At 42.7% G+C, this 9580-nt stretch overlaps 1 protein-coding gene across 1 annotated transcript; it reads right to left on the reverse strand.

Moving 5' to 3' along the window:
* Positions 1-692: 692 nt before the first annotated feature.
* Positions 693-3478, reverse strand: LOC120035051 (T-cell ecto-ADP-ribosyltransferase 1-like). Its single transcript, XM_038981813.1, has 3 exons — positions 3455-3478; positions 2558-3186; positions 693-774 (listed from the first exon to the last, which is right to left on the reverse strand). The coding sequence occupies exons 1-3, from the start codon at positions 3476-3478 to the stop codon at positions 693-695; spliced, it is 735 nt and encodes a 244-aa protein (XP_038837741.1).
* Positions 3479-9580: the final 6102 nt, after the last annotated feature.

Consider the following 9580-nt stretch of genomic DNA (forward strand, 5'->3'; position numbering starts at 1 on the left):
CTATGAAATAACACGGAATCATGTACATGTAGTAACCAAAAAAGTGTTATATCAAAATATATTTTAGATTTGAGAATGTTCAAAGAACTTTGCCTTGATGACAGCTTTGCACACTCTTGTGTGTATGTATGGTCCAAATACTATACCTCTCCCACGTCTAGCTAGGACTCCCACCCACCCGAAGGCCCAACTTCCTGCCTCCCTGCCTTTATCCCATCACTAACACACTTACCACAGTACGATGAATGGACAACAGGGGGGAGCCAAAAACTAAGGTGCACTAATAACAAGGGATCTCAATCAGGTAAATATAAATCATTAAGGTACGTACCTCATATTACATCACATACATTCATATATATATATATACACACACATACATGATGGAGCTCTGAATGTTCCGTCTTTTATATGTCTAAAACAGCTTTAACATAGACTCTACCAAACATACATTCTACCAAACTAGTATCTCCCTACACTACTTCAAACAAACTATGATTTGCAAATGTACGTAGCCTTGTCTGAGCCAGAACAGCAAGAGGCCATCTTCGGTAACATGAAGAAGCTTGATGTACAAGTACGCCCCCTGGACAGGATGCTAGTACTTAAGGCCTTATCCCCTGTTAGAGCCAAATAGCCAATTTGTATACAATAACCAGAGCATTATTAGTTATATTATCAGTGTGAAGCCGTTATTGGAGATGAATACCCCCCTTGCGGCCGGTGCGGTGGCTACGGGAGGAGGAAAGGTTCTTTTGAGGGAGGAAGTCGGGCCTACGAGGAGGAGTCTTGGTTAGATGGGGGAGCGGTATAGTTTTTTGACCGCACTTGCTCGCACTTACTCACATGATTTCTTGAATTTACTGCACACAATAGCCTTCATTTATTGCACTTATAAGTTATTAGAATTAGAGGAATTATAAGGAACATTTTTGTTCCTCCATCTTTTATATTAGAAAGTCTGTAAGTTTTAAATGCTTGAACGAAGAAGCATCCTTTTGTTTGTAAACTTGTAATCTGAAGTGCCCCACTGCCATCCTTTCTACAGACGTGCAGTAAAGCCTGCGGTGGGGGTGTGTCCCAAATAGCCCCCCTCTCGCCAGGGCAGGGGTCATATTTATTGGATGGAATAGAGACAATATACCATTACATCCCCAATCCATCTTTTGAATGCAGAGTGCCAAGCAGAGAGGCATCAGGTCCCATTTGTCCTGAGTTTTTGTTAAGACTCAACTCTCTTTCAGTCTCAGGGCGGACACTCTAACCACAAGGCCACCGAGTTGGTTTTGTGTGTAATATCCATTTCATAGGACTTGTGTCAGAAAGCTCATATTCCACACCCAATGGTTTGCTTTACTCCACCACTTTATAGGACAGGGGTCGGCAACCCTGTTCCAGGAGAGCCCCAGGTACTGCAGGGTTTTGTCCCAACTAGGCACCACACTGAGCTACTGAGCTAACTGATCATCTTAGTGATTTCCTAAATTCAACACACCTTGTATTCCAGGTTGGTTAAATTAAAAACCTCAAGTGGCTGCAGAACTCCAGGACCAGGGTTGCCTACCCCTGTTATAAGGTCTCTCTGCAGAGATAAACAGTCCCCTTAACAGACCTGCACATCATGACCTCAAACTCTCACCCTGCACTGTGTGGTCACTGGTCAGTCATGATTACGGTCACTTAGGTCGTAACACAGTTATGGATGACCACTGGTTTCTATTTGTCAAATTTCCAGGAAAAGGTGTGTTTAGTTTAGGCGGAACCACATTTGTGAATATGTTTGCTGCTCTTTGAGGACGTGTGACCATCATCTTCTTGATTAAATGACAGTGAACTTACCAGAACTGGAGCCCTGAAGAGGTTGTTTAGTAGAAGACTTCTGGTTTCCTGTCTGCAGACTGTCTGAAAAGGTCTACTGATTTTATTATTTTTTAGATATTTTTTTTTTACCTTTATTTAACTAGGCGAGTCAGTTAAGAACACATTCTTATTTACAATGACGACCTACCCCGGCCAAACCAGGACAACGCTGGGCCAATTGTGTGCAGCCCTATAGGACTCCCAATCACGGACGGATGTGATGCAGCCTGGATGCTTGGTCAGAGAGCTGGCTTTATAGGTTAATACCAGGTTTACAGGCAGTGTATAAAGATGACATGTGACGTAATCATTCTCAATACATTTTTTGATTGATTTCAACAAAAGCTGCAGGGCAAATTTAAAGTTCATTTATTTCGATATTTTAAAACCAAATGAAATGACAATGTCAGGAAATAAAATCATACAAGCACAGAGAGTTGTTCTTAACAGGATCATTACAACTGTGATATGGAAAGTGGTTAAGATTCCTCATTGTATCATTGTTTCAGGGCAGAATAATCAGTGAAATACAATATTTATCAACATAATAAAGAGCATTATGTAGTCTGTATCCGATGCTCTGATGAATGTATAAAAGCTGCTTCTCAGATTTGATTCTGCTCCATTGTAAACCCAGCTGCATTTCAGGTTGCTCTTCGATATTCCGGTGCTATTCAGTGTGTAGACGACGTCACACCACGTGTTTGTCTGGACAGCAGTGACTCTAAAGACCTCATAGGACGGGATTAAAACCTCACTCTCATTGAGATAGGCAGAGTAATATGTCAGGTTGGCACCGAAACACGTGTTGATCTCAAAGCAGGACATGTTGCCAAACATATGTAATGACTTATTTAAAGAACTGGAGGCAAAGATTCCGAAACGGATCTCTTTGTTCAGAACATTTCGATCAAAATACACCTTGGTTCTACGATAGGTGGTCCTACATGTTGTTTGACTTTGTTTGAGAATCTGAATGGCATCAGTCAGATAGAAGTGCAGGGAATGGTACTGGAATGATCTTCCATACCCATATCTGCCTTGTCTAACTGCTTCGTTGAAGTCTATGTAGATGTTCTCGGATGGAGGTTGGGGTTTGTTATTTGTGTACGAATACATAGCGATGGAATGCACTTTTTGCAGACCATCTTTTGGAATGGATGCATGTTTCTCTGCTATGTCCCAGGCTCTTCTGAAGTTAGTGGTGGTGTTTTTCTCATGTGGGAGGTAGTAGCCATCCACCCTCTTAAAGGCTTCGTCTCTGCAGCCATCGTATTTGTCATCAATAGAATTTGGTGCCATGTCCAGCGGGAAAGTCGTCTCCTTCTGTAACAGTGACGTCTTAATTACTGTAGATACTCCTTATACAGACTTAATGGGTGACTGTGTACCGCCTTGATAAAATGGCTTCCAATCTCTTTGCTTTAAGGATACTCTAAAATTGTAAAATTGTAGTGTTTCAACTTAAAGAAATTAGTTAAACCTGCTCATCTCAAATGTGAAGTTGTAGGAACTTGTTGGAATGTAACATATTGTATTGCCTAGTTATGTTAACTCAACCTGATTTCCTGAGTTGATAACTTATTAAATATACCCAGTTACCCAGCAGCCTTAACATGTTAGTTGTTAACTAAACTAGGTAATACCATATTAAGTTCATACAACATAACTATGTAATCTAATGTATAAGTAACAGGTATCTCACCACCGGTCGAAAGTAAAGGGACAAACTTAACACAACGATTGAAGCGGCAATTACAGAGGAAATGATGATTGCCCACATTTTCTTCTTCTCACTGCACTCTAAAGATAAGAACAAAATTAGTCACCGATGATAAACACTTCAAGAGTACCCTTCCATACAAATCAGTTGCAGATACAGAATAACTGTTGTCATTGTCAATAGAACACAATTCTCACCATCCATCTGCCAACATTCAACCTCCATGTTGCAGAACTTGTTGAGCGCAGATCTACAGTATATTCAGAGATGAAAAGGACATCAGTCTTAATTCAACAACAGCTCCAGTGAGTCCTGATCCAAAGACCGTAACAGAAAAGAGAGAAGCACTGACCTGTATTAAATGGTGACGTGAAGAGTCCTTTGGATCTCTACAATCAAACTCTTTGTGTAACGTTCTCTCTGTTCTACTAGTTAATCATTAGTATGTTTTACGACTGTGATAAGGACGTTATGAACCATCGTTGAGGTCGTTATGAACCATCGTGCCGTTGAGGTCTTGACTGAAAGACAACCACAAGTTATTTACCACCACAGAGGAACTTTATCCGTCAGGTTGGTTAATATTTACTTAATGGTGAAATGAAAGAAGGATATTTAACAGAGGCAGTGTATAAATAAGACATGACGTACTAATACTCAATGCTGTTCTTTACCGGTTTAAAACAAAACTGCAGTGTATAAATAAGACATGACGTACTAATACTCAGTGCTGTTCTTTACTGGTTTACAACAAAGCTGCAGTGTATAAATAAGACATGACGTACTAATACTCAATGCTGTTCTTTACTGGTTTACAACAAAGCTGCAGTGTATAAATAAGACATGACGTACTAATACTCAATGCTGTTCTTTACCGGTTTACAACAAAGCTGCAGTGTATAAATAAGACATGACGTACTAATACTCAATGCTGTTCTTTACCGGTTTACAACAAAGCTGCAGTGTATAAATAAGACATGACGTACTAATACTCAATGCTGTTCTTTACCGGTTAAAAACAAAGCTGCAGTGTATAAATAAGACATGACGTACTAATACTCAATGCTGTTCTTTACCGGTTTACAACAAAGCTGCAGTGTATAAATAAGACATGACGTACTAATACTCAATGCTGTTCTTTACTGGTTTATAACAAAGCTGCAGTGTATAAATAAGACATGACGTACTAATACTCAATGCTGTTCTTTACCGGTTTAAAACAAAGCTGCTGTGCACATGCTAACAAATATGACTTTTTAAATCACCCAGCAGTGCTATTTGCAGAGGAGGACATAACTTTCCAGGGGGTCTGGAGCTCCTCTCATGTCTGAGGGCATCTAAATCACATTTCCTGCATTTCTACACAATCTAAGATGACCCCTGGCCCTTCGAGACGTCTCTATTTAGAACAACAAACAGTAAGCAAAAATGGCTGCAGTCATCAAGCTAGGTGAGAGATTAGTTCATATGTTTAAATAGGGGCAGCAAATTGTCCTCATGGGGAGCTGCAGTACTGTGTGTGCAGGGTTTTACTCCAGCCCTGCTTTAACACATACAATTCAAATTAGTTAGTACCTTGATACTGTTTGTAGAATCAGGTGATAAGCTCATTTCCTGACGATGGCTTATCGCTCTTCATACTTGGTGACTTCAACCTCCCGATGTCTGCCTTCCGTTAATTTCTACTTAACTCTTTCTTTCTCCTCTTTTGACCACTCACAAGGCAGGCAACACACTTGACCCCACCCTTCCCCAGTCCCACTCACAAGGCAGGCAACACACTTGACCCCACCCTTCCCCAGTCCCACTCACAAGGCAGGCAACACACTTGACCCCACCCTTCCCCAGTCCCACTCACAAGGCAGGCAATACACTTGACCCCACCCTTCCCCAATCCCACTCACAAGGCAGGCAATACACTTGACCCCACCCTTCCCCAATCCCACTCACAAGGCAGGCAATACACTTGACCCCACCCTTCCCCAGTCCCACTCACAAGGCAGGCAATACACTTGACCCCACCCTTCCCCAGTCCCACTCACAAGGCAGGCAATACACTTGACCCCACCCTTCCCCAATCCCACTCACAAGGCAGGCAATACACTTGACCCCACCCTTCCCCAGTCCCACTCACAAGGCAGGCAATACGCAATACTAATCTCACTGCAACCCCCTACAGGTCTCTGTTCTCCTACTAATCTCACTGCAACCCCCTCCAGGTCTCTGATCAATACTTTCTTTCCTTTTCTGTCTCCCTTTCCTCCAACCCTAACCCCAACCAGATGTCACGTGCCGTCGCAATCTTCAGTCTCTCTTGCTCTCTCTCTCTACTCTCTCCTCTTCTATCCTATCATATCTCCCTTCTGCAAAATACATCTACCGCATTTTCCTGATTCTGCCTCTTCCACCCTACACTCCTCCCTTTCCGCATCCTATGATTTACACTGTCCCTTTTCCTCCCCTCCTGCTCCGTGGCTGAGTGACTCCTTGAGAGCTGCGGGCAGCTGAGCAAAAATGAAGGAAAACGTCACTTCCGGAGGACCTATCATCCTTTCACTCCCTCCTCTCTACCTTCTATTCCTCTGTATCTGATGCCACGTTTTATCACTCTAAATGTGAAGTTTCTGCCTCTAACCCTGGGAAATTATTTTCCACGCCCTTCCTCCTCCATCTCTGAGGAGGACTTTGTCAACCACTTTTAAAATAAGGTTAACTTCTTATGGCTGCAGGGGCAGTATTGAGTAGCTTGGATGAAAGGTGCACAGAGGTGCCCATAGTAAACTGCCTGCTCCTCAGTCCCAGTTGCTAATATATGTATATTATTAGTTTTCATATTGGATAGGAAACACTCTGAAGTTTCTATAACTGTTTGAATGATGTCTGTGAGTATAACAGAACTCATAATATGGCAGGAAGAACCTGAGAAAAAATCCAAACAGGAAGTGGGAATTCTGAGGTTGGTAGATTTTCAACGCCCTGCACTTTCACTGGCTGTTGTCATTGAACAAAGAGTGGGATATGGATGAGTTTGCACTTCCTAAGGTTTCCACTAGATGTCAACAGTCTGTAGAACCTTGTCTGATGCCTCTACTGTGAAGTGGGGCCGAAGGCGACAGGAAATAGTCAGGTCTACCATGACCTGGACATGCTCTGGACCATGCGCGTTCACATGAGAGGTAGCTCTGTTCCATCGCATATCTGAAGTCAATGTAATTCTCCGGTTGGAACGTTACTGAAGATCTTTGTTAACAACATTCTAAAGATTGATTCAGTACATCGTTTGACATGTTTCTACTGACTGTTACGGAACTTTTTGACATTTCATCAGCTTTTAGTGAACGCGCTTTCTGACTTTGGATTTGTTTACCAAACACGCTAACAAAAATAGCTATTTGGACATAATAGATGTACATTACCGAACAAAACAAACATTTTATGTGGAAGTGGGCGTCCTGGGAGTGCATTCCGACAAAGATCAGCAAAGGTAAGTGAAGATTTCTAATGCTTTTTTATGAGTTTTGTTGACTGCACAATTTGGCGGGTAACTGTATGGTTTTCTTTTGTGGCTGAACGCTGTTCTCAGATTATTGAATATTGTGCTTTTGCCGTAAAGCTTTTTGAAATCTTACACAGCGGTTGCATTAAGAACAAGTGTATCTTTAATTCTATGTAAAACATGTATCTTTCATCAAAGTTTATGATGAGTATTTATGTTATTTGACGTGGCTCTCTGCAATTTCTCCTGATATTTTGGAGGCATTTCTGAACATGGCGCCAATGTAAACTGAGGTTTTTGGATATAAATATGAGCTTTATCGAACAAAACATATATGTATTGTGTAACATGAAGTCCTATGAGTGTCATCTGATGAATATCATCAAAGGTTAGTGATTCATTTTATCTCTATTTCTGCTTTTTGTGACTCCTGTCTTTGGCTGGAAAAAGGACTGTGTTTTTCTGTGATTTTGCGGTGACCTAACATAATCGTTTGTGGTGCTTTCGCTGTAAAGCCTATTTGAAATCAAACACTTTGGTGGGATTAACAACAAGATTACCTTTAAAATGGTATAAGATACATGTATGTTTGAGGAATTTTAATTATGAGATTTCTGTTGTTTGAATTTAGCGCCCTGCGCTTTCACTGGCTGTTGTCATATCATCCGGGATTGCAGCCATAAGAAGTTAACGACATCCGCTCCTCATTCACTCAGCCCATTGAGTCCAATGGCCCCACCCACACAGAACTACCCTATGCCTTGACCTCTTTCTCCCCTTACTCTCCAGATGACATCATGTGACTGGTGAGGTCTGGCCGCCCGACAACCTGCCCACCTGACCCCATCCCCTCCTACCCGCTCCAGCCCATATCAGGGGACCTTCTCCCATTCCTCACTTCCCTCATCAACTCATCCCTGACCACTGGCTGTGTCCCCTCTGACTTCAAAATGGAAGTAAGATGGTTCACTCAACCGAGACAGCTCTTCTCTGTCACGGAGGCTCTCCGCTCTGCCAAAGCTGACTCTCTCTCTCCTCTGTTCTCATCCTCCTAGATCTATCCACTGCGTTTGACACTGTGGACCATCATATCCTCCTCTCCACCCTCTCAGGGCTGGGCGTCTAAGTCTCTGCACACTCTTGAACTCCTCCGACCAGGTGGAATGGAGAGGATCTGTGTCAGCACCACGTGCTCTCACTACTGGTGTCTCCCAGGGCTCGGTTCTAGGTTAAAATGTGTTAGAGCAGGGCTGGAACAAAAGCCTGCATACACAGTAGCTCTCCAAGAGGAGGGTTGACCACCCCTGATATAAAAGGATACAAACAGTAGTTCTCCAGGAGGAGGGTTGTCCATCTCTGGTGTAAAATGATACAAAACAGTAGTTCTCCAGGAGGAGGGTTGACCACCTCTGGTGTAAAATGATACAAAACAGTAGTTCTCCAGGAGGAGGGTTGTCCACCTCTGATGTAAAATGATACAAACCAGTAGTTCTACAGGAGGAGGGTTGTCCACCTCTGGTGTAAAAGGATACAAAACAGTAGTTCTCCAGGAGGAGGGTTGTCCACCTCTGGTGAAAAAGGATACAAAACAGTAGTTCTCCAGGAGGAGGGTTGTCCACCTCTGGTGTAAAATGATACAAACCAGTAGTTCTCCAGGAGGAGGGTTGTCCACCTCTGATGTAAAATGATGCAAAACAGTAGTTCTCCAGGAGGAGGGTTGTCCACCTCTGGTGTAAAATGATACAAAACAGTAGTTCTCCAGGAGGAGGGTTGACCACCTCTGGTGTAAAATGATACAAAACAGTAGTTCTCCAGGAGGAGGGTTGACCACCTCTGGTGTAAAATGATACAAAACAGTAGTTCTCCAGGAGGAGGGTTGTCCACCACTGATGTAAAATGATACAAACCAGTAGTTCTCCAGGAGGAGGGTTGTCCACCTCTGGTGAAAAAGGATACAAAACAGTAGTTCTCCAGGAGGAGGGTTGTCCACCTCTGGTGTAAAATGATACAAACCAGTAGTTCTCCAGGAGGAGGGTTGTCCACCTCTGGTGTAAAAGGATACAAAACAGTAGTTCTCCAGGAGGAGGGTTGTCCACCTCTGGTGTAAAAGGATACAAAACAGTAGTTCTCCAGGAGGAGGGTTGTCCACCTCTGGTGTAAAAGGGTACAAACAAACTTTCCTCTTCTTCACTTGGAGTTTGTGTGCTCTTTTTTACAGATTTGCACTTTGGGAAGCAATGTAAACCCTGTCTCAGAGACACATATGAACATAGAACATACCTTTGCATGAACTTCAGGCGTCTTTAAGATGCTGTATCTGTCTACAAGGCAGTCACAGCCTCTCCTCAGTGCTTCTGAGAACTGACACTTATATAGAGAACCCGTCACACAGAAACACACACACACACATACCCCCACACAGGCAGGAAACACCATACAGCTTCTGAGAATTGTTTGTTCATACTTCTTCCATGCTGATCTGTGTGTGAACATGACTAACA

The sequence above is a fragment of the Salvelinus namaycush genome, chromosome 42, assembly GCF_016432855.1.
Source record: "Salvelinus namaycush isolate Seneca chromosome 42, SaNama_1.0, whole genome shotgun sequence".
NCBI lineage: Eukaryota > Metazoa > Chordata > Actinopteri > Salmoniformes > Salmonidae > Salvelinus > Salvelinus namaycush.

Coding starts and splice junctions, on each gene's coding strand:
- LOC120035051 (XM_038981813.1), bottom strand. CDS start 3,478: ATGTTAAGGCTGCTGGGTAACTGG. Junction 3,187..3,454: donor TAAGGCTGCTGGGTAACTGG/GTATATTTAATA, acceptor TCACTGTTACAG/AAGGAGACGACTTTCCCGCT. Junction 775..2,557: donor GCTGTCCAGACAAACACGTG/GTGTGACGTCGT, acceptor TCCTCCTCGTAG/GCCCGACTTCCTCCCTCAAA.